Source organism: Palaemon carinicauda, chromosome 7 (assembly GCF_036898095.1).
Source record: "Palaemon carinicauda isolate YSFRI2023 chromosome 7, ASM3689809v2, whole genome shotgun sequence".
Classification (NCBI taxonomy): Eukaryota; Metazoa; Arthropoda; class Malacostraca; order Decapoda; family Palaemonidae; genus Palaemon; species Palaemon carinicauda.
Window position 1 is genome coordinate 129,425,930 of NC_090731.1, and position 25,388 is coordinate 129,451,317.

The 25,388-nt window shown below is 41.5% G+C and overlaps 1 protein-coding gene across 6 annotated transcripts in view; it reads right to left on the reverse strand.

The window, feature by feature from the left end:
* The window catches only part of LOC137644002 (cytoplasmic polyadenylation element-binding protein 1-like), a 140,806-nt gene that overhangs the window by 49,547 nt on the left and 65,871 nt on the right, over nucleotides 1–25,388 (reverse strand). For 5 of the 6 annotated variants that reach the window (XM_068376867.1, XM_068376866.1, XM_068376864.1 and 2 more), the window contains 4 exons: nucleotides 18,635–18,744; nucleotides 18,409–18,520; nucleotides 10,031–10,271; nucleotides 7,051–7,233 (listed from right to left, as the gene is read on the reverse strand). In XM_068376867.1, the coding sequence (XP_068232968.1) occupies nucleotides 7,051–7,233; nucleotides 10,031–10,271; nucleotides 18,409–18,520; nucleotides 18,635–18,744 (646 nt within the window). The remainder of the gene's footprint in view (nucleotides 1–7,050; nucleotides 7,234–10,030; nucleotides 10,272–18,408; nucleotides 18,521–18,634; nucleotides 18,745–25,388) is intronic. The other variant, XM_068376868.1, reaches the window with a different exon arrangement.

Genomic DNA, 25,388 nt, shown 5'->3' on the forward strand with positions numbered 1-25,388 from the left:
CAACAGTTTAGAACTGTTAAATCATATGATAGTAAAATTATCATGAATTATCATACGATCATTAGAAGTAGTTTCATTATTGTTGACTAAAGAAAAACTGGTTTTCCTGTTATGACAGATGTGAAAGAATTTCTAAAGATGAAGAAAAATATTTGTGAAGAGAGTAAGGATGGCTGGCTCAAGAATTGGAGAGAGAGTGAAAGATGGAAATGGAAGGTTGTTACAAGAAGAGGAGGCAAGGAAAAGATGGGCGGAAAATTTTGAAAGTTTACTGAATGTTGAGGATAATAGGGAGGCAGATATAATTGCTGTTGCAGGTGTTGAGGTGCCAGTGATGGGAGATGAGAATGAGAGAGAGATTACATAGATGAAGTGAGGAGAGCACTAGATGAAACGAGAGTAGGAAAAGCATCTGGTATGGATGATGTGAGAGCTGAGATGTTGAAGGAAGGGGGTGTGACTGTACTTGAATGGTTGGCGAGATTGTTTAATGTGTGTTTTGTGTTGTCAATGGTACCAGTAGATTGGGTTTGTGCATGTATTGTACAACTATATAAGGGTAAGGGAGATGTGCATGAGTGTTGTAATTCAAGAGGTATTAGTTTGTTAAGCATAGTTGGAAAAGTGTATGGTAGAGTAATGATTAATAGGATCAAGAATAAAACAGAGAATGCAATCTTAGAATTACAGGGTGGTTTTAGAAGAGGTAGGGGTTGTATGAATCAGATTTTTACAGTAAGGCAGATATGAGAGAAATATTTAGCAAAAGGTAAGGTGGTGTATGTTGCGTTTATGGATCTGGAGAAAGCGTATGATAGAGTTGATAGGGAAGCAATGTGGAATGTGATGAGGTTATATGGAGTTGGTGGAAGGATGTTGCAAAGAGTGAAAAGTTTCTAAAAAGGTAGTAAAGCATGTGTTAGGATAGGAAATGAAGTGAGTGATTGGTTTCCAGTGAGAGTGGGGCTGAGACATGGATGTGTGATGTCGCCGTGGTTGTTTAACTTGAATGTTGATGGAGTGGTGAGAGAGGTGAATGCTCGAGTGCTTGGATGAGGATTAAAACTGGTAGATGAGAATGACCATGAATGGAAGGTAAATCAGTTGTTGTTGTTTGCGGATGATACTGTACTGGTTGCAGACACAGAAGAGAAGCTTGGCCGATTAGTGACAGAATTTGGAAGTGTGTGAGATAGAAGGAAGTTGAGAGTTAATGTGGGTAAGAGGAAGTTTATGAGATGTACGAAAAGGGAAGGCGGTACAAGGTTGAATGTCATGTTGAAAGGAGAGTTACTTGAGGAGGTGGATCAGTTTAAGTACTTGGGGTCTGTTGTTGCAGCAAATGGTGGAGTGGAAGCAGATGTACGTCAAGAGTGAATGAAGGTTGCAAAGTGTTGGGGGCAGTTAAGGGAGTAGTAAATAATAGAGGGTTGGGCATGAATGTAAAGAGAGTTCTATATGAGAAAGTGATTGTACCAACTGTGATGTATGGATCGGAGTTGTGGGGAATGAAAGTGATGGAGAAACAGAAATTGAATGTGTTTGAGATGAAGTGTCTACGGAGTATGGCTGGTGTATCTCGAGTAGATAGGGTTAGGAACGAAGTGGTGAGAGTGAGAACCGGTGTAAGAAATGAGTTAGCAGCTAGAGTGGATATGAATATGTTGAGGTGGTTTGGCCATGTTGAGAGAATGGAAAATGGCTGTCTGCTAGAGAAGGTGATGAATGCAAGAGTTGATGGGAGAAGCACAAGAGGAAGGCCAAGGTTTGGGTGGATGGATGGAGTGAAGGAAGCTCTGGGTGATAGGAGGATAGATGTGAGAGGGGCAAGAGAGCGTGCTAGAAATAGGAATGAATGGCGAGCGATTGTGACGCAGTTCCGGTAAGCCCTGCTGCTTCCTCCGATGCCTTAAATGACCGCGGAGGTAGCAGCAGTAGGGGATTCAGCATTATGAAGCTTCATCTGTGGTGGATAATGGGGGAGGGTGGGCTGTGGCACCCTAGCAGTACCAGCTGAACTCTGTTGAGTCCCTTGTTAGGCTAGGAGGAATGTAGAGAGTAGAGGTCCCCTTTTTTGTTTTTGTTTCACTTGTTGATGTCGGCTACCCCCCCACAATTGGGGGAAGTGCTTTGGTATATGTATGTACAGTATGTATGTATGTATTCACTATAAGCTACTAGTATCAAACTATCACTTTAATGTGTACATGCAATCGTTAGTTATGAAAAACGAAACTAAAGTATGCTTTCTGTTTTAAGCGGCAAATTTAAGTTGAATATAAAACTGCCTTTATTTTGAATTCATAAGGATAACGTAGATTAAGTAAGATATTTTTATACAATTAGTTATCATTTGGATGTGTAATTGTATTAGTTTGTTACGATTGGCGATGAAACCAACAAAAGCTTTTTGTTTTCAGTGGCGTATTTACAAAAAAAGAGAAAAAGTGGTTTTATTTAATCTATTTTAAATCTATAAGACTACAGCAAGTGAAAAAATAAGTAATAATCATATGCACGGTTTTATAATTTAACATCATAAGACCCAAATTCATTAAAATGTGCCTATATCTTCGACCTATTACTCTCAAAAGGTAGTTTTATACACTGAAATATACGGTATATATGTCCTAAGGGATTTTAGTGGATTGATTAAAATTAAAAATTTAGGCAAGACAGAATTATAAAGTCCGAGTCAAACTACTTTTGATAATGACCAAATAAAATCTCTCTCTCACCAACTCTAAAGAAGATAGTTCCAGTTGAATGCCAGTCTAAAATATTCAAGTTATAACTTGTTGGCATGAGTCATTATTAAAGTAGCATCGAATCTATCTAAAATTTGAATTTCGAAAACTTTTAAAAAGTTTTGTTTGAAAATCAAAATCATGGTTTTGAAATGTTGAAAATAGAAAAAGATGATGAAAAAGACCTTTGGGCTGCCAAATGATGGTTGTACGTACAAGAATACTAGTTTCCTATTGGAAACCCTCAAGAATTCACCGACCGATCACCCTGAAGTTTATAAGACTTAAAATTGATAAGTCACATTTTATTATAAAATTCATTATCTAGTTGACTTTTTTTTTTTAGAAACTTTCGAACACTTTTGGGATATTCAGGTCGACTTGGTTGTAAATACAGATTCCAAACACTTGTCATTATGACCATATATCAAAGAATTGTCTTACAGCCTCAAGATGCAGATACTTTTATTAAGCTTAACAGCCCTCATATAAAGCCGCCCTTTTCCCAATGTTACAATATATGTGTGGACTGTGCATTTAATGGTATAAAGTAAGAGCCTTTAAAAAAGATGTTAAAGGAATTACACTTAGAAAAGGATTCATAGGCATAAAAAATTGTCTGATCCAGTTCATAGAACACAAGAGCTAAAAACTCCTCAAGAAATCAATACAAGCCACTACATGAAAAAGTTTGAGGACAAAATAGTTCAATTTTGTTATCAGGTTCATAGAACAGGGCTAAAATTGCAGAGAATCAATGTCACAGCATGAACCATAAATTTTTTTGGCAAAGTAAAAACTACATTAATAAGGAATGTACTCTATTATCTACTAAAAACAATAACTTGTATAAATTCAATAATTCAAGGTTTACATAAATTAGAAAATAAGGAATTTATATATATAAACAAGTTAGTTTGGAAAATTAAGGTCAGAAATTAAACTCGAGTCATGGAAGAATGAAACTCTATACAGTCTAGAGCTGGAGAGTACCCAAATTTACAGTACAGTATTAACACTGATATTTCATTACCATATTTTTTCTCCAAACTTTCCAACTGTTGGGGTACTTTCCTCTATTTGGGTATACCTCTTATCATCCTACCAAACATTCCAAAAAAAAGATGAGTACAATGCCTGTTTGTATTGTGAAGCACTACAGCACACTATTGTTTCTTCACAGCACCCCTTTAGACTGAAATTACAAGAATTTCCCCTTAACTTCACCGTTACTCTCTTTCTAAAACTACTACCATAGCTATTAATCTACTAAATTCTTCATCACCCAACACTTACCATTTTAAGGGGACCGTCCACCATGTCCGCCATTTTTTTTTCTAATGATCCAAATTACACCATTTCTATATATGTTTTAGACATATACCTTCATCATGTAAAAATTTCAAGTCATTTGATCAAAAACTTTTGGATTTATTAGCAAAAATCATGGTTTAAAAAAAAATATTTAGGTACATTTTTCCCCACTACAATAATAACAATTGTATTGAAACTTGTACCATAAAAACTACTCTATCAACCGAACAATTCTGTCAGACAGAATTTTGATTTTCCTTTCTTTTGTTTTTAAAGAATATTTATTTTTTCCCTCGTCTAGCCGGAAAATAATCGTGAAAAAAAAAACAAGAAGAAAATCAAAATTTAGTCTGACAGCATTGTGGGATTTTAATTCTTCCCGTCAATGATATCTTTCTCTCTAATATTGAACAACAAATAAGAGAGAAAAATGTACCCAAGTGTGAATAAGTATGTTTTTGAGTTATGAGCTCCCAGATTTGCAACAAATTTTCGCTTCTTTTCTTAAAGAAATCAAGATATTATTATGATAACTTTTATTGTTTATTCTTACATAAATGCACCCTAGAGATATTTGAACCCTCAGTTTACTATTCCTCTGTTACGAGCTGCCTGCAATCTCTCATTGTTGCCAGTGTTTTAGTTACAGGTTTCAGCTTTATACTCTTATTCATGTTTCCCTCTTTCTTGGCTCTTTTTTTAATAGTTCTCAACTTACTTTTTGTTCTTTCTATCACCTTATGTAACATTGGCATTGCTATAAAGTTCCAGAGGACGTTGTGAAAGCACAATCTACATACGAACTTCAAGTAAATAAACACATGCATTATAATTCTATGTCTTTGGAAACTTTGCTGATGTTCTCATAGCTGGTAGTTTTCAATTACCTACCCTCTACCATTGCCTTTCATTTCTACCAGAAGAACAATATATCGACACACACACACACACACACACACACACACACACACACACACACACACACACACACACACACACACAGAGAGAGAGAGAGAGAGAGAGAGAGAGAGAGAGAGAGAGAGAGAGAGAGAGAGAGAGAGAGAAAGAGAGAAAGAGAGAAAGAGAGAAGAGAGAGAAAGAGAGAAGAGAGAGAGAGAAAGAGAGAAAGAGAGAGAGAAAGAGAAAGAGAAAGAGAAAGAGAGAGAAAGAGAGAGAGAAAGAGAGAGAGAAAGAGAGAGAGAAAGAGAAAGAGAAAGAGAAATTTAATTTTGGAGTGATAGCATTTGGTTGATATACTGTAGATGGCAGTTCAAATTGAGAGAGAGAGAGAGAGAGAGAGAGAGATGCAAAATTAAATAAACAAACACATTTCTGTCAAACTCAGTCATGGAGACAACGCAGTAAGGAGGACGTCATAATTCAAAGACCGCTATATCCTCATTGTTTGGAAAAATTATAGACTATTTGTTCTTTTTATGACCTTAGGTAACATTGGCATTGCTATAAAGTTCCCGACGATGTTATGAAAGCACAATCTACATACGAACTTCAGAGAGAGAGAGAGAGAGAGAGAGAGAGAGAGAGAGAGAGAGAGAGAGAGAATTATAGTATTTGTACAAATGGCAGTTTGAGAGAGAGAGAGAGAGAGAGAGAGAGAGAGAGAGAGAGAGAGAGAGGAAGGAGAGAGAGAGAGAGAGAGGGAGAGAGAGAGAGAGAGAGGGAGAGAGAGAGAGAGAGAGAGAACACTACGATTCTGTCAAACTCAGTCATGTAGACGACGCAGTAAGGATAACGTCATCATTTAAAGACCGCTATATCTTCATTGTTTGGAAAAATGATTGACTAATTTGTTCTTTTTATGACCTTGGGTAACATTGGCCTTGCTATAAAGTTCCCGAGGACGTTGTGAAAACACAATGTACTGTACATACGAACTTCAAGTAAACAAACACATTCATTATAACTTCTATAAGTGTTTAGAAACTGGCTTCTGTTCTCTAAGTACATTTCGTCCAACTACGCTCTACTAATACCTTCCATTTCTGCCAGACGTACAATAGCTCGAAACAAGGGAAAAATTGCTATAGGTATGCAAAAGTAACACACAAAGACGATTTTGTCAAATTCAAGTCATGCAGACGACACAATAAGGATGACGTCATCATTTAAAGACCGCTATATCTTCGTTATTTGTAAAAATAATTGGCTGCAACTTCTGGGGAGCACGTACGATATGTTTACGCATACATAAAAGCAATAAAACGATTTTCGATATCTTTAAGTTATGTCAAAACCCCACTGCGGACGGTCCCATTAAATACAACCCATATTGAAGAAACATATCAAAATAAATCTTCATATATAACAGAACTACAACTTTCAACAAGGCTTGATTCAGCAGAACCACCAGGACCCTTTCTTTAATACAGACCAATTCGGAAATTCACAAATGAATGCAAGCATCCTCAACTACTTAGGGATACTACCAATGCTTACAATGAAGGATCTCTAGCTAATAGTCCAAGATGTTATAATGGGCAACTATGTGATAGCTCTACAAACAGATTTTTCCTAAGCAGTTTCACAAACGGCTACACCTTTCCTGCCAGAAACAAACAATCAAAATCTTATAAATATATACAAAGGATATTTTTCAAAATTGCAATCAATCATAACTATCCTAAATTATCCACCAACAGCCAAAATTTATTAGCACCAATAACTAGGAGAAATGCCCGTGAATCTCTGCAGCAACCCTTCAGCTGGATGTATTTTCAACGTAAAAGTTTTCTTTAATACCTATTGGTCGCTTACTCCCTTATTAAAGGTTAATTTCCTTCACCTATTATTTTTATCTGCTAATAACTAAGCCTTAAAGCAACCGCAAGAGAAGCCAGAAAAGTGTCAAACTTAATTTACCTATAAAATCTTTGCTACTGCTCTCTAGCCAACTTAGCAATCCAATCAACTAATGTTTATTGGCAGTTAATAACTATCATTCAACACCAAATTTCATGCAGAGTATTACCTGCAGCATTCCTGTGTAATCTTGCAGCTTTCTCAATAGAATAAGGGTCGCCTGATAGAAAGTTGCCTTGACAACCTCCAGACCATCCATCACTTCCTGTGTTCATGAAACTTCCATTTTCCATTAAATTAGGGTAAATGGGACTTGACAAAGCATTCTGAAGAGCAACACTCATATCAAGACCTGGAAAATTATCAACTATGAACTCGTCAGTTATATAACATGCATGTTTATACAATGCAAAACCTTTGGCTACCCTTTCCTATCGGAGTTTTAAAATGTTGAAACTTCAAAATTGAATATTCAGGTATATAGCAATGATATACAACTCAAAAGCTTCATTCATATATAAGCAGGGAGAGTGCCTGCGACTAATCCAAACTTGGCATATTTATGAGTAAAGCATACAATATATATTTATTCCCAAAGTGGCAAAGATATTCAAGGAGTTTCTCAAAAAGCAAAGGTAGAGTGTTCAACCTTAACCTATACGGTACGAGTAACCAGGTTTGGTAACTATGGGTAACTATGAACCAAGACTCATCTACTCCATCCTTGATAAATAATAAAATACCTTGTGTGTATACCTAGCTGAACTAAAGAGCCTTAAAATAAAAAGGTTTTGTTCCACAAGAAATTATAAAAAATAAAATTACAGAAATTTTTTATGTTAACTGCAGTTCCATTTTCTGAACTCGCCCATAACTGCCACTTTTTTTCAATCAACACCTCTTATGTTCTAGACCATGCATATTATGAATATAAGTATACTTCCAGAAAAGCTACATTACAACAACTTTTATATCCAGTATATATTTCCATGCTACTGATTGAATGTATTTCCTAATTTAGAATAAATGCTATGCATGTGCATATTAAAGAGATTGACATTTCAGTATAATTAAGAGTAGCATAATTCTGACTATCTTTTACATTCAGATCGTCCCGGACAGTTCCATCCTGCTCGTAATAATAGATAAGCAGTTAATTCTAAAAGTCAGGCTTTCTCTATCATGAGGCTTAATACTACACAGTACTCCAAAGTTATATTCCAGCCGTGACCAAGTTGTGGAATGATCTTCCTAATTGGGTAGTTGAATCAGTAGAACTTCTAAAGATCAAACTCGCAGCAAATGTTTTTACGTTGAACAGACTTGCACAAGTCCTTTTATAGTTTATATATATCAAATATCTGTTTTAATGTTAATGTTTTCAGAATATTTTAATTTTTCATTACTTATATCGTTTATTTCCTTATTTCCTTTCCTTTGCTCACTGGGCTATTTTTCCCTGTTAGAGCCCTTGGGCTTAAAGCATCTTGCTTTTCCAACTAGGGATGTAGCTTGGCTAGTAATAATAATAAGTAAATTATGTTCCAGACCATAATTGAGTTTAGGATTCTGTGCTTTCGACTGAATCATGTCTACCGGTTTGTCCTGAATGACAGGTTTCTGCAAGTTAGACTATCATGTTTCTTAGATGAAGGATGAGGTTGTCAATCCTTTTATCAGGGTTATAAGCAGAACCCATATTGACTCCCTTTCTTCATTCTTACATTACAGCAAGATGAGGGCTGAGACAGTTCTGGTAAATCTACTTTCCTGTTTATCCTCAGGATGTATGTCTTCCACACATGGTGCATTATAAGCAAAAGGCTAGTTATCTGAAAACCCTGTTTTTCTTCAGCACGATACTCTTCTCCGCCTTTTAGTCAGGATGACTTTCAAAGTCAGTCAATTCCATTGCAGTTGTGGGAGCACATCTTTCCTACCTTCATCTAAAATATGTGAAGGGGAAATCTAAGAATAATCGATCATTCAATGGTCATCAATCATGTTCATGAGGCCACAATTTTGGCCCCCAACCAAACTTTACAGGGAGGGTACCTCAACCTAACTCAGTTACTTAGAAAAGTACTTGCGTCTAAAGCTAGAATATGACCTGTCTTCACTGGATACATCCTGGGATGAACAGTGTGCTTGCCTTGCACATAAAAAAAAAAAATCCTCACTTGCAACAGGGTTGAGGCACGTGATGAAGCCATCAAGGGTCGAGATGGTGTACCAACATTGATTCTTCTGCCTTAATCCTGACAAGCTAGGTATCTGTGAAACTCCTAATCGAATTCCCTACTCTAGTTAAGGAAGGAGAGGGTGGGCTGAATGTGCATTTCTGGGAAGCTTTGTGGTGCGACCGCAGGTGATGCAATCTGGCCGCCCCATTTATAAACTTCTAAGGATCTCTTACGACACTGTAGAGAAGACCTCAGTTTAGGAGCCCCATCGTCATAAGGCAAACTTGTTTCCTGTGAACGTTTTAGGAAATGTGGACTTTCCTCATCCAACACTGTTGCCTTTTGACTTGGGGGGGGGAAAGCTTCCAACTCTAGGTTCCTTCCAGTGGGGTCCTCTTATAAAACACCTCTGTTTATTTCTCATCCTGCATGATAAACTGGGACCTTGCTCCCCAAGGTCTCCCAGTTGTATTCGACACTGATTGTGCCTGTCTTTTGAAGATATGTCTTCTGCTAACTCCCAACATGTAATATTGAAGGGAGGTTCTCGCCACCTAGGAAGAGTGTCTTTTCTAACTCCCTTCGGAGGGAGACTAGGCAATAAAGAAATCTTTCAGATTCCTGAGGCGAGAGGCATAGCTCTCCCATTGAGAGGGAGACCATTCCCTACAATAAAAATATGGAGATTTTCTTGAACCCCTCATCAAGATTACGAAGGTGTGTGTGTGTCTGTGCGAGCCCAACTCATAGGGTCGCCACAAACGTTGCTATCCCATCCAGGGCAAAGACTAAGTACTGAGATTTATTGGACACGAGCACTCACTTGTAACCACAGTTGTCAAGTACAGTAGACGCTCAAATGACCGTGAAATACGAAAAAAAAAAAAAGTCGAGAATGCTACACACTTAAAGAGAAGGCGAGATGAAGTTTGTATCCATGTAGGAATAAATTAAAATTAAACTTACTATTTGGCAATGGAGACAGTGACTGTTGTCTGTTGTAATTATTTGAGAGCCCATGAAGGTGGTTCATACCACAAAATGTTGATGGTTGCTGCATTCCCAATAGAGTTGCATTGGGGAACTGTTGTGATCCCATGTTCATGTAAGGATTTGTCATTCCTGATTGTCTTGTAACATTACAGACTGGTATATTGTTTAGCTGGTTGTATACATTGCTGCTTCCCCCACCAATGCTGAGCGAATTCTGAAAAATTTTAAGAATTAGACAAGCAGCTTCAAAATAATTTTAAACCAAGCCCTGATAATTTAACGAAGTTATTTTTATTCAAGATATAGTACTGTACACTAAATCTTCAATCCAATCGTTTTATCCTAACAATTGGATAACAAGCAAATTTTAAGATAAGAATATGGTTTAATGATAAAATATCCATCAAGAGGTTTGGTTATAATAATGTACAAAGATTTGTAACATTCTATATGATTAGAACAGTTTTTGGCTGATTAAAGTAATTGAAATGCATTTTGTAAAAATAGAAATTATTTAAATACTAAAATAATATTTTCTCTCATTCAAACCAAGCTTTTACCCTAAAGGAGCTTCAGCCTCACAAACTTGACATTCAAAATAAACTATGCTCTGAAAATTAACCAACTCCATACATCAACAAGTGAGCAAGTCCTGAACGCGGACATGGTCCTCGTAGAGGACATACCTCCGCACGTGACCTTGACCATCAGGTGACCTTGACCTTCACGTGACCTTGACCTTCACGTGACCTTGACCTTCAAGTGACCTGCTTGACTTTTGACCTTCAAGTGATCTTTGTTCATTTGCCACTGATACTTAATATGACATTGATATAATGCACCAATATGACCTTGACCTTTGACCTTTATAAATTTGAACATCACCCATGGGTTGCGCCTGGACTAGGACTTCCCTGTTGGCTTATGCAAAAGTCAGTGCTTTATTTCTGTCTCTTGATATGGCCACTTATGTCATAGTGACACCAGTGACCCCTGTGACCTTGACCTTGGGGTGACCTTGACCAAAATTTAATCAGTTCTTCCATACACATTGGGGAACTACTTGGCCAAGTTTGAAGTGATTCCGTGTAGAAATGTGGCCTCTACGTTGTCCACAGACAGACAGACAAACAGAGAAACAAACAAACAAACAAACAAACAAACCGAACCGAAAACATAACCTCCTGGCGGAGGTAATAAACTATTGGCGAGTGTCATATGGTGGAGCAAGACGTCAAATTTCCACCAACTTGGAATCATTTAAATTAAGCCGTGGCTTAAGGTTTCTATAAATACATACATATACCAAGGCCCTTCCCCCAATTTTGGGGGGTAGCCGACAACAAAGAAACAAAAACAAAAACGGGACCTCTACTCTCTACGTTCCTCCCAGCCTAACAAGGGACTCAACCGAGTTCAGCTGGTACTGCTAGGGTGTCACAGCCCACCCTCCCACATTATCCACCACAAATGAAGCTTCATAATGCTGAATCCCCTACTGCTGCTACCTCCGCAGTCATCTAAGGCATCAGAGGAAGCAGCAGGGCCTACCGGAACTGCGTCACAATCGCTCGCCATTCATTCCTATTTCTAGCACGCTCTCTTGCCTCACTCACATCTATCCTTCTATCACCCAGAGCTTCCTTCACTCCATCCATCCACCCAAACCTTGGCCTTCCTCTCTTACTTCTCCCATCAACTCTTGCATTCATCACCTTCTTTAGCAGACAGCCATTTTCCATTCTCTCAACATGGCCAAACCACCTCAACACATTCATATCCACTCTAGCTGCTAACTCATTTCTTACACCCGTTCTCACTCTCACCACTTCGTTCCTAACCCTATCTACTCGAGATACACCAGCCATACTCCTTAGACACTTCATCTCAAACACATTCAATTTCTGTCTCTCCATCACTTTCATTCCCCACAACTCCTATCCATACATCACAGTTGGTATAATCACTTTCTCATATAGAACTCTCTTTACATTCATGCCCAACCCTCTATTTTTTACTACTCCCTTAACTGCCCCCAACATTTTGCAACCTTCATGCACTCTGACGTACATCTGCTTCCACTCCACCATTTTCTGCAACAACAGACCCCAAGTACTTAAACTGATCCACCATCTCAAGTAACTCTCCATTCAACATGACATTCAACATGACATTCAACCTTGCACCACCTTCCCTTCTCGTACATCTCATAACCTTACTCTTACCCACATTAACTCTCAACTTCCTTCTCTCACACACTCTTCCAAATTCTGTCACTAATCGTCCAAGGTTCTCTTCTGCGTCTGCAACCAGTACAGTATCATCCGCAAACAACAACTGATTTACCTCCCATTCATGGTCATTCTCGTCTACTGTAGTAAAAATTCAAGTGTCGGTCAATTTGAAGGCAAATCTGTATAAGAAATTTTAGTATCAAAATATTAGCTTCAATGAATCTCATCTTCACATCATAGTAATACCACATAAGCCTTAAGGGAAAGAAGTTAAAATAATCACAACGTGTAACACCATATCATGGACATGATTTTGTCAAAAGATATGATCTCATTAACACAGACCACTGAGTTAATCTCAAATGCTGAAATACTAACCCAAAATGTTTGTTTCTAACATTGATTAATTATTATTATCATTATTATGCCGCGGGGGGCATATAAAAATTAGAAAAGCGCCAACGTTATCCCTGCGTGTCGTAAGAGGAGACTAAAAGGGACGGGGACAAGGGGGCTGGGAACCCCCTCTCCTGTATCTACATCCTGTGAGACATCAACAAAGAGATGGAGCTGGGGGGAGAGTGACTGCTCCCCGCACTCTAGTTTTGGGGTGTTTGAATGTGCGTGGATGTAGTACGATAGAGTAAAAGATGTGAAATTGGAAGTATGTTTAGGAATAGAAGGATGGATGTATTGGCCTTGTGTGAGACGAAGATAAAAGGAAAAGGTGAAGTGATGTTTGGTGAAATGTCTGGTAAAGTGTCTGGGATTGAAAGGGGAAGAGCGAGAGAGGGTGTGGCTTTATTGCTGAGTGAATGGATGACAGGTAAAGTAGTGGAATGGAAGGAGATATCCTCTAGGTTAATGTGGGTAAGGGTTAGGTTGGGTAGGGAATGTTGGGCGTTTGTCAGTGCGTATGGTCCAGGTAGTGAGAAAAGTGAAGAAGAGCGGAATGAGTTCTGGAATGAATTAACTAGGTGTGTAGGAGGACTGGGTAGAAGGAATTATGTAGTTGTCATGGGTGACTTGAATGCTAGAGTGGGCGCTGCAGAGGTAGAAGGTGTAATTGGGAAGTATGGCGTACCAGGTGAAAATGAGTGGCGAGAGACTGGTAGATGTGTGTGTTGAGCAAGAGATGGTGATAAGTAATAGCTTTTTTAAAAAGATAAAAAATAAGTATACATGGGTAAGAGTGGCAAATGGAAGAGTAGTAGAAAGGGCATTAATGGATTATGTGTTGATAACTAAAAGAATGTTTGGAAGATTGAAAGACGTGCACGTGTTTAGGGGTATGGCTAACGGTATGTCTGATCATTTTTTGGTGGAAGGAAAATTAGTTGTAGCAAAAGAGTGGGGGAATAGAGTAGGTGGATGTAAAAGGGAGCTAGTGAGGGTTGAAGAGCTAATAAAACCGGGGGTAAAAAGTAAATACTGTATATACTCGTGTAATGTTCGATTTTTGAAGGCCTATTTTTCAGTTAAAAAAGTAAGGGTCGAACATTACACGAGATATATATTTGAAAAAGTAAAAATTTCTGGCCCACCGGTGGGTAAACATAAGCTAGGCCTACACAAACATTACCCTTGCTATGCTACCTATAGGTAGGTAATCGTAGGCTATGCTTACACGTATATAAGGCTACCTACCGGTAGGTAAACATAGGCTAGGCCTATATATACAGTACTAACCATGTTCATTTAACACCACGCATATTAGCATGGATTATATTTCCTAAACCATCATAAATAGTTTTTTCCGCTACAAGTAATGACTTTACCATAACGCAGCAGGTATGAAGCTAGCAAACAGTCGGGTTGCGTATGTTATAACGTGATATGGTTAATGAAAAAAATAATTTTTAAATAACTAAATATGATATCCTATATGTTATTATTATCGTAATTAATACTAGCATTAAAATTACTGAAAGGTTAGCAAGAGAAAAAGTTGCTAACAACGCAACCAATACTCGATGTTTACATTTTCTCAGCTGTGCTCGTATGGTTAAAAGTTGGAATTATTCTTCGAATTTATCATTTATGCCATTTTTGTAGATATGCCAATAATATATACGGGAAAAATTGTTTCATTACTTTCATTATACATTTATATATTAATGTAAATAATTTCATGTGAGTGAGTGGTTATCGCACCTCAACCTAGGCTAACCTACTGATAAAACAGACATAGAATTCAAGGTGTGATTTTTATAACGGTAGTATAAGACGACCCCCCATTTAAATGGTTAAATTTTGGAATATAGGGTCGTCTTATAGGCGGAAATATACGGTAATTGGTATTATAATAATAAACCCAAAAATTTTTCTAATTTAATCCACATTTTTTTTCTCCAAGTTCAAACGCTGGTTTCGGTAACTCCAAACATTTTTGCGGCTTGAACGATATTTATCGTTTCAGCAGCGGCAATAACGAAGCTTGAATTTTGCAGTAAATTTTTCATATCTATTGGTAGACATCTTGATGGGTTATGAGTAAATTCTTATTCATATATACTGTGATGAAAAAAAAAAAGATTAGCATAACGGGTAATTATAGTTACCGTAATTACCGGCAATTACTGGTAATGGTAATTTGCTACTTGTAGTGTTAGCTTGTTTTTGAAAGCTATTAGGCAGTGATGATAATCGGCTGTTCGCAACTAAAGTGTTCGTTAGAAAATGTACGCTGAATACTTAATTGTTATTGTAAACAGATGTTAGTATTTAGTAGTTGTTCCGATTTGTTTTATACAATTGTTTGTCGCACTTAGGCATAACCCCTACTTTGTTGGTAATTATGGTATGCTGGAAATAAAAGACCATTGAGGCATAACCTCTAACCTACTGCCAAAATCAAGACTCTAACATTACATGAGGTATATGGTGAATTCATGATTTTGAAGGCAAAATAGGGGGGTCGAACATTACACTAGTATATACGGTATCAGGAAAGGTTGAAAACGACATATGACGAAGTGAAAGTAAGAGAAACTGGCAATTTAGAGGAGTGGAAGTTAGTAAAAGAAAATTTTGTTGGGATTGCAAGTGATGTGTGTGGTTAAGAAGGTTGTTGGAGGCAGCATGAGGAAGGGCAGTGAATGGTGGAATGAAGGAGTGAAGGTAAAAGTCAAAGAGAAAAAGAGGGCTTTTGAAGAAGGGCTGCAGAGTAATAGTATAGAGAAGTATGAAAAATTTAGAGAGAAAAATGTGGAAGTAAAGCGCAAGGTACGTGAGACAAACAGGGCAGCTGACCTGAGGTGGGGTCAGGGATTAGGTCATTCATATGAAGAGAATAAGAAGTACTTTTGGAAAGAAGTGAAGAGAGTAAGGAAGGCTGGCTCAAGAATTGAAGAGACAGTGAAAGATGGAAATGGAAGGTTGTTAAAAGGAGAGGAGGCAAGGAAAAGATGGGCGGAATATTTTGAAAGTTAACCGAATGTTGAGGATAATAGGGAGGCAGATATAATTGCTGTTGCAGGTGTTGAGGTGCCAGTGATGGGAGATGAGAATGAGAGAGAGATTACAATAGATGAAGTGAGGAGAGCACTAGATGAAACGAGAGTAGGAAAAGCGTCTGGTATGGATGGTGTGAGAGCCGAGATGTTGAAGGAAGGGGGTGTGACTGTACTTGAATGGTTGGTGAGATTGTTTAATGTGTGTTTTGTGTTGTCAATGGTACCAGTAGATTGGGTTTGTGCATGTATTGTACCACTATATAAGGGTAAGGGAGATGTGCATGAGTGTTGTAATTCAAGAGGTATTGGTTTGTTAAGCGTAGTTGGAAAAGTGTATGGTAGAGTAATGATTAATAGGATTAAGGATAAAACAGAGAATGCAATCTTAGAAATACAGGGTGGTTTTAGAAGAGGTAGGGGTTGTATGAATCAGATTTTTACAGTAAGGCAGATATGCGAGAAATATTTAGCAAAAGGTAAGGAGGTGTATGTTGCGTTTATGGATCTGGAGAAAGCGTATGATAGAGTTGATAGGGAAGCAATGTGGAATGTGATGAGGTTATATTTAGTTGCTGGAAGGATGTTGCAAAGAGTGAAAAGTTTCTACAAAGGTAGTAAAGCATGTGTTAGGATAGAAAATGAAGTGAGTGATTGGTTTCCGGTGAGAGTGGGGCTGAGACAGGGATGTGTGATGTCACCGTGGTTGTTTAACTTGTATGTTGATGGGAGAGAGGTGAATGCTTGAGTGCTTGGACGAGGATTAAAACTGGTAGATGAGAATGACCAAGAATGGGAGTAAATCAGTTGTTGTTTGCGGATGATACTGTACTGGTTGCAGACACAGAAGAGAAGCTTGGCCGATAAGTGACTGAATTTGGAAGTGTGTGTGAGAAAAGGAAGTTGAGAGTTAATGTGGGTAAGAGTAAGGTTATGAGATGTACGAGAAGGGAAGGTGGTGCAGGGGTTGAATGTCATGTTGAATAGAGAGTTACTTTAGGAGGTGGATCAGTTTAAGTACTTGGGGTCTGCTGTTGCAGAAAATGGTGGAGTGGAAGCAGATGTACGTCAGAGAGTGAATGAAGGTTGCAAAGTGTTGGGGGCAGTTAAAGTAGTAAAAAATAGAGGGTTGGGCATGAATGTAAAGAGAGTTCTATATGAGAAAGTGATTGTACCAACTGTGATGTATGGATCAGAGTTGTGGGGAATGAAAGTGACAGACAGAAATTGAAAGTGTTTGAGATGAAGTGTCTAAGGAGTATGGCTGGTGTATCTCGAGTAGATAGGGTTAGGAACGAAGTGGTGAGAGTGAGAACGGGTGTAAGAAATCAGTTAGCAGCTAGAGTGGATATGAATGTGTTGAGGTGGTTTGGCCATGTTGAGAGAATGGAAAATGGATGTCTGCTAAAGAAGGTGATGAATGCAAGAGTTGATGGGAGAAGTACAAGAGTAAGGCCAAGGTTTTGGTGGATGGATTGAGTGAAGAAAGCTCTGGGTGATAGGAGGATAGATGTGAGAGGGGCAAGAGAGCGTGCTAGAAATAGGAATGAATGGCGAGCGATTGTGACGCAGTTCCGGTAGGCCCTGCTGCTGCCTCCGATGCCTGAGATGACCGCGGAGGTAGCAGCAGTAGGGGGATTCAGCATTATGAAGCTTCATCTGTGGTGGATATGTGGGAGGGTGGGCTGTGGCACCCTAGCAGTACCAGCTGAACTCGGTTGAGTCCCTTGTTAGGCTGGAGGAACGTAGAGAGTAGAGGTTCCCTTTTTTGTTTTGTTTCATTTGTTGATGTCGGCTAACCCCCAAAAATTGGGGGAAGTGCCTTGGTATATGTATATATGTACTACCGATAAACGAACCCAGACTACGTGTGATAAAACTTAAAACACCCACAGGAAAAAATAAAAGATTTTATATATGCTGTACAAAACAAAAATAATGTTTTAATATACCATCACCACTACCATTAAAATTATCGAAAGGTTAGAGAAAAATGAAGATTGCCGAGAATGTAACCACAATTCTCTTTACATTTTGTCAGCTCGACTTGCATAGTTAAAGTTGACTTCATTGTTATGGAGTTTGAGGATTGTTATGAAATCATGTTAATAAAATGTAGGGTAAACATCGTTTGGTAACACTTATCATCAGGCACCATATTTAGCGGCTACCAATATTACTTAAAGAGACAATAGATTTGATACGTTTTGTAGTGCTCGACTCGCAGACCTTGAACAGCTTCTCATATACAGAAAATTTTGAAAACTAGCGACCACATAAATGGGGAATTGCATAATTCAGGACCGTACTGTACCATCACTCAAACGATTTATCAGAATTTCAAATTCACCAACCCAAATTATGCACACAATCAAGAGCTTTCTAGAATTAAGAGCAGAGGTTGAATATAATGAATTTGGCTAAAAAAAAATGATGAAATTATACAACTAGATACGTCTTAACCTATGTTTTCCTAACTAACAGCACTGAGAAAAAGAAAAAAGGCAGTAAAATTAAGACCAGCTTAGCACAAAGGAAGCAATAAAATGCTTTGTGTCAATTGCTACGCTGATTACAGACCTCAAACACTTGAACAATACCGTTGTGCACTGTAATTGCATAAAATATATCTCATAAAACCAATATAAGTTTTTAATATACTCACCATCAAGTCAGCAAGAGTTATATCTTTGATTTCTTCTTTATTAACATCAGGAACACACGGGTTCTGACAACTCATAAGGATGGCATCTTCTATGGTAGGACTACCAGGTTCACTGAAATAAATTTATGAATTTATGCAAAATTTAAACAAACCAACCAAGATTATTCTCAATACTATAAATTAATATACAGTTTCTTAGCAAATGTTTTAACAAAACTTTGAATACCTTGTGGTGGAAGCCCTAATTCTGTGAGATACATTGGGAGAAAAATTACTGGAGCCGCCTGATTGGGGGGATTCATCCAGGTAATTGAATACATTGCTGCGGTTGCAAACCTGCAAAATAAAAAAATCAATTAGCCTATATATATGCTGTATACAGAACTACTACCACCTAATTTTCCCATTACCTAAAGTGTACTACTATATCACAGCTCAACTACCTAACTAGTTTCATTCTAAGAGCTTGTTCTAAAGTTGATTTGTCTAAAAGCCAAAAGTAGTTATCCTAAGCATATAACACTAGATATAGTTTTTATCCACCTTATTAAAAAAAATTCTTAAAAGCTTTCTTTGAAAACTGGCAAAAAAATACCATATATAAAGTTCAAACTTGATACTATGTACTGTATACTAAATTTGGCTATTACGCTAGAATTAAATATCCAGTCATTCATTCTCGTTAGCCGACAAAACTTCTCGCAGATTTTTACTACTATTGAAAAATTGTTAGACTACAGCTATCTGTAGTAAGGAAAATATTGTAAAGCACTTGAGAAAATCGACAAATTTTTCATAATGGAATCAAAGCTTTGATAAAATGACAAATTCATAGATAATTTGTATTTTTCCAAAGTATACAAACCTTAACTATTTAATAGGGGTTATTACTTTCGGCGTAGCTGAAATGACGAGCCATTGGAAATTTAACGAGGGTTTACTACCCCACCGCTAGTTAGCAAGGGGTAGGGAGGGTAGCTTGCTACCCCCTCCCTCAAACACACCTGTGCTTGAGCTCACTTTGCTTGGAGGTAGGACTTCAAGGGGGATAGGGCTGGTGGACAAGTTTGATTAAATAGCAAAGGTTTGTATAGTTAGGAAAAATACAAATTATCTACGAATTTGTCATTTGTTCCGTAACTGACATACAAACCACGCTATTTAATAGGGGTGACTCACCCATTAGGAAGGGTGGAAAGTCCCAGCCAGTACTGGCTTTGGCTTTGCCCAGGGACTCATTATTTGTGTGTCAGCACTCAACAATAAGGAGTCCCTGCACCTCGCTAGAACCTTGCTACGCAAGAACTGCAGCCTACACAAGCAGTGTGTGAAGGTATAATAAAGTGTGACTCGTCCCAGGAAGTTGACCTGTAGTCCTTTAGATGGAAACTTTAGGCTAGGACTCTCCCAATACCACCTCGTCAGGGTATGGGGATGCGACAGTATTAGCTTAATACTAGGAACACAAGGAAACATGGTTTACCAGCAGTGGTTTGAGGTCAGCTGTGCAGAGAACCCAGGATGCTGCTTTCCCCAAGAGAGGGGAAGAGAAGAAAAGAAAAAGGGCCAGACAAACCTTTTCATTCATGCAGACTAAGACCAGGTAACAATGTCCTCAACCTTCAGCTATTTATCCACTAAGGAGCCTGAAGTTCTAAACCAGCTGTTGTGCAGCCACCACAGGGCCGATAGAGAACGTATCGAACCTCCTGTGGGTCACGTCTTGCAGGTAGTGGGCTGTGAAGGTCGTCCGACGCTTCCACACCCCAGCCTGAAGAACCTGCGTCACTGAGAAATTCTTCTTGGAGGCCAGGGACGGAGCTACGCCCCTGACATCATGTGCTCTAGGGCGTCGTGACGGAGGAGGATCTGGATTCAGGGACATATGGATCACCCTTGGTGATCCTCCTCTTAGTCCTCCCAGTGCTAACAAATAATGCCTGCACCTGAGGACGGACTGCAGCTGATCTTTTTGAGATATAACCTCAAACTCCTTACTGGACACAGTAGGAGATGGTCTGGGTCATCTGTTACAGAACGAAGACTCGAAATCTGGAAGGAGTCGAACCGAGGGTCCGCCACCCCCGGATTCCGAGTCTTAGCAATAAACTCAGGGACGAATTTGAACGTTGCCTCCCCCCATCCCCTTGAATGGGCTATGTCATGAAATTCACCGACTCGCTTGGCCGATGCCAAAGCTAGTAGGAACACCGTCTTCCGAGTTAGGTGGCAATCTGAAGCCTGACGTAATGGTTCATAGGGAGGTCTCTCAAGAGACCTGAGAACTCGAACCACGTTCCATGGAGGTGGTCTCACTTCCGACTGAGGGCAGGTAAGTTCATGACTTCGTATGAGTAGGGAAAGTTCCAGCGAGGAAGAAGTGTCTATTCCTTTGAGTCTGAAGGCTAGTTAAAGTTCCAGCGAGGAAGAAATGTCTATTCCTTTGAGCCTGAAGGCTAGACTTATGGCTGAGCGATAGCCTTTCACCGCCGAGACTGAAAGACACATTTCTTCCCGCAAATACACGAGGAACTCCGCTATTGCTGGAATAGTGGCATCGAGTGGAGAGATACCCCTTCCACGACACCAACCATAGAAGACTTTCCACTTAGCCTGGTAGACAGATGCGGATGATTTTCGCAGATGTCCAGACATCCTAATAGCAACTTGCTGCGAAAATCTTCTCTCAGCGAGTCAGCAAGCAGATGCTGGATAGTCTCCTAAGTCGTAGCGAAGCTACGGCTTTGTGGAAGATATTGGCATGTGGTTGTCTGAGTAGATCGTGTCGTGGAGGGAATTCTCTCGGAAATTCCGTTCGGAGTTACAGAAGGTCCGGAAACCATTCCACGTGATGCCATAGCAGAGCTATGAGGGTCATTGAAAGATTGACCGATATTCTGGTCTTGTTGAGCACCCTCATCAGACAGAACGAGGGAAAGACGTACACGTCGATGTTATCCCACCATTGTTGGAAGGCATCTTGCCAGAGCGCCTTGGGATCCGGGACTGGGGAGCAGTATAGTGGAAGCTTGAAGTTCAACGCTGTCGCGAACAGATCCACAGTCGGGGAACCCCACAAAGTCAGGACTTTTTTGGCTACTAGATGATCCAAAGACCACTCGGTACTCACCATCTGAGACGCTCTGCTCAGATTGTCGGCGAGCACATTCCTCTTGCCTGGAATGAAACGTGCCGATAGTGGAATCGAGTGGACTTCGGTCCATCTCCATATCTCTACTGCAAGATAGGATAGCTGCTTCAAAAGGTACCTCCTTGCTTGTTGATGTAAGCCACTACTGTGGTGTTGTCGCTGATCACCACCACAGAGTGACCCGCCAGGTATTGTTGTAACTGCTGAAGGGCCAAGAAAACGGCCTTCATCTCTAAAAGATTTATATGGAGGCACTTTTCTGATTCTGACCACAGGCCTGAGGTCCTGTGGTGTAGAACGTGGGCTCCCCACCCTTCCTTTGCGGCATCTGAAAACAGCATCAAATCCGGGGGGAGGACGAGAAGATCCACTCCTCTTACTAGGTTCTCGTCTGTCACCCACCACTGGAGGTCCGTCCGTTCCGCAGGTCCCATAGGGATCATGACGTCCGGGGAATCGTAACCTTGATTCCACCGGGACTTGAGTCGCTACTGGAGGGATCTCATCCTGAGGCGACCGTTAGGAACTAGACGTGCTAAAGATGAGAGGTGACCAAGGAGACGTAACCACGAGTGGGCTGGAAGTTATTCTCCTCTGAGAAAAGGGCTTGCGACTTTCCTCAGCCATACTATCCTGTTGTCTGATGGGAAGGCCTTGGAGATTGGTGTCTATAATCATGCCTAGGTATACCAGTCTTTGAGTGGGAAGCAGAGAGGACTTCAAGATTTACCATGATCCCCAGATCCTGGCAAAGTCCCAGAAGTTTGTCTCGGTGTTGAAAAAGGGATGACTCGGTCTGCTAGATCAGCCAGTCGTCCAGATAACGGAGGAGACTGATGCCGATCTTGTGTGCCCTCAACGATATTAGGGTGAAAACACAGGTGAAAACCTGGTGTGCTGTGGAGAGACCGAAACACAGCACCTTGAACTGGTATTCCTTGTTGTCTAGGCTGAATCCTAAGTACTTCCTTGAAGACGGATGGATTGGGATCTGGAAGTACGCGTCCTTCAGATCCAGTGTACACATGAAGTCTTGATGTCTCACAGCAAGTCTGACCGTGTCTGCGGTCTCCATGCTGAACGGAGTTTGCTTGACAATCTTGTTCAAGAGACGAGAGGTCGATGACTGGTCTCCAGCCTCCAGACGCCTTCTTTACAAGAAAGAGTCGACTGAAGAAGCCTGGGGACCCGTCGAGGTCCTCCTGGAGAGCGCCCTTCTTCAACATGGTCTTGACTTCTGCCTGAAGGGCCTGCCCCCTTGCTGATCCCATGGCAAGGGAGCTCAATAACACTGGATTCGTCGTCAGGGGAGTAGAGATGTTTGAACGGGACGCGATATCCCAGACTGATTACGGAAATCGTCCAGGAATCGGCCTCGAGTTGCTGCCAACTCTGTGCGCAACTTTGAAGGCATGCCCCCCCACTGGTGGACATGCAGGGGGACTGCCAATCCTAGCGTTTGCGGCCTCTGCTGCTCCCTCTAGGATTCTTCCCTACCCTGGAGGGCTTCTTGCCTTGCCTGTCCTCAACAAGAAAGGGCTTAGACACCAATGTCTTCGCTGCCGTTGTCGGTTTCGTGGTCTTGGTAGGACGGGGCTGCTGGGGTGCTGGAGGCTTATAGGGCTTGGATGTCAAAGCCCTATATAGGAGGGAGTCTTGGTGGGACTTCCTCCACCTCTCAGCAACATGCTCCACGTCCTTAGGCTCAAACAGGTTCGTTCCCATCACGGAAGAATGTCTGAGCCTGCTTATCTCGGTGCTAGGGACCTTCTGATGGAACCTCTCAGACACCGCATCCCGACGTTTCAGAATGGTGTTTGCCCACAAGTTCGAGACTTGGTGGGTCAGAAACTCGATCGTGCGCGTGCCTGCGAGTATAAAGGTCTCCATAGTTTTCCTGGTACGTTCTTTGGATAAATCCTCCGAACGTATCAACCTTCTCCTGATTAAGGATCTCAGTCGCCAAGAATGAGACCTGCCACTCAAGAGGGACTCCCCTGGCAAGCTCTTCCAAAGAATGGTGAAGGGGAAGAGCTAAACAAGGCTCCTCTACGATTTGAAGTACAGTACCTCTCTGCTGCACGCGAGGAGGTGGGAGAAGCTTGTTGCCAGCACTGGATCGGCTGGGAGGCGGCTAGCTCAGAGAGCTGGACTGCGATCTTGTCCCTGGAACTCTTAACCCCTTGAGACCAGGGCAAAGCTGCTCTGGCCTTATAGAGGGTTCAAAAACTCAGTCCAAGACAGTGTCTGACCTCTTGAGGAGGAATCTCTGGGTCAGCAAACCCATTGAGTCCCCTCATAAGGTTCAGAACCTGCCAAAATGCATGTTCTGACTCCTGCAGCTCTACTCTGGATGGACTAGCAGCGAAGTCTCCTGTCCCCAAAGGCTCTTCTTGGGGAGACTCGCGGACGTTCTCAGAGAGACTGGCGGGCTGGCTCCGTTCTAAGTCTTGACGAGGACTTCGGTACTGTCTTGGAGTCCTTCGACTCCCTCCTGGGAGGGATGCAGGACTCCAACAACGACGGAGGTAGGCTCTTCTCCGCCCCTACCCGAGAAGACTTTCCAGCGCGAGGTGGGGATTCCCTCATTGGTGCGATGGGGGAACGTCTCCCCTCACGTGACACCCGAGGACGGGTATTCCTCGACCGAAGGGGAGGGAGAAAAAGACTGGGGGGAGGGGGCCCGCCTCGAAGGCTTACGAGGGGACAGCTTAGTCCTCGAAGTCACCGCGTCCGAAACTACTCTTTTTCTCTTCAGGGGAGTAGACGTAGCCAATGATTTGTGGTCCAATTCAGAGAGAACAGGCTTGACAGTCTGCGTGACCACTATGATCAGTGCCCCAAACCAAGGCTGCTGGCTGATGGCTGCGCCATCAGACACTCCCTCCGGAGGGACAGAGATCGACTGAGCCCTGGGAGGAGTTTCCATAGGGGGGTTCGCCTGTAAAGAAAAAGAAGACAAAGAAATGTCCCTGGACCTTTCTGGAACCTTTCCCCCTACCGGCGAGTGTGCTGGCGGGGGGGAATGCGGCGATGGCGACCTTGCGGATATAGACAATCGCGCTGGGGAGCGCGATGGGGAATACCCGGGGTCGCGCGTGCGTGCGCGCGGGTGACTGCTGATGTGCGCGCGGGAGAGCGATGGCGCGTAGAGCGTGCGCAGGAGCCCTCTGAGAGTGCACAGAGAGCTGTTGGCGCGCTCACAAGCGCGAGGGTGAATGTTCGCGCGCAGGATCAGGATGAAGAGCCCGTGCGGGCGAGAGATTGTGCGGGCGAGAGATTGTGCGCCCCAGAAGATGTCGTCAGGCGCGCGCAGCTGGAACCTGCGCTCATTGGCGCGCCTCTTGTGGGCGCACATCAGGCTGGCGATGCGTTGCTCCTGTGGGAGATGGGCGTGGGCGAGTGTAGGTGAATGCGCGCTGGCGAGGGATGGCACGCAGGCGAAAGCAGACGGCGCGTTGGCGAGCGCTGGCAAGTAGGGGAAGTCCTAAACTTAACGCACCCAGATCCGAAGATCGTGGGCGCGCAGGAGATCGTTGGCGCGCAGGAGAGCGCTGGCACGTTGGTGAATGCTGGCGCGCAGGAGAGCGCTGGCGCGCATGGCGCACAATAGGTTACAGGCGCGCAGTGGAGCGCTGGCGAGCAGGTGAGCGCTGGCGCGCTTTATCAGGAACCACAGCAGCAGGCGAGCGCTGGCACGCAGGTGAGCACTGGCACCAGTGCTATCTCAAGGAACGGAAGCAGCAGGTGAGCGCTGATATGCTACCTCCGAAACCTCAATGAGGTCAGGAGAACGTTGGCGCGCATGCTTGGCATGGCGCGTAAGGGA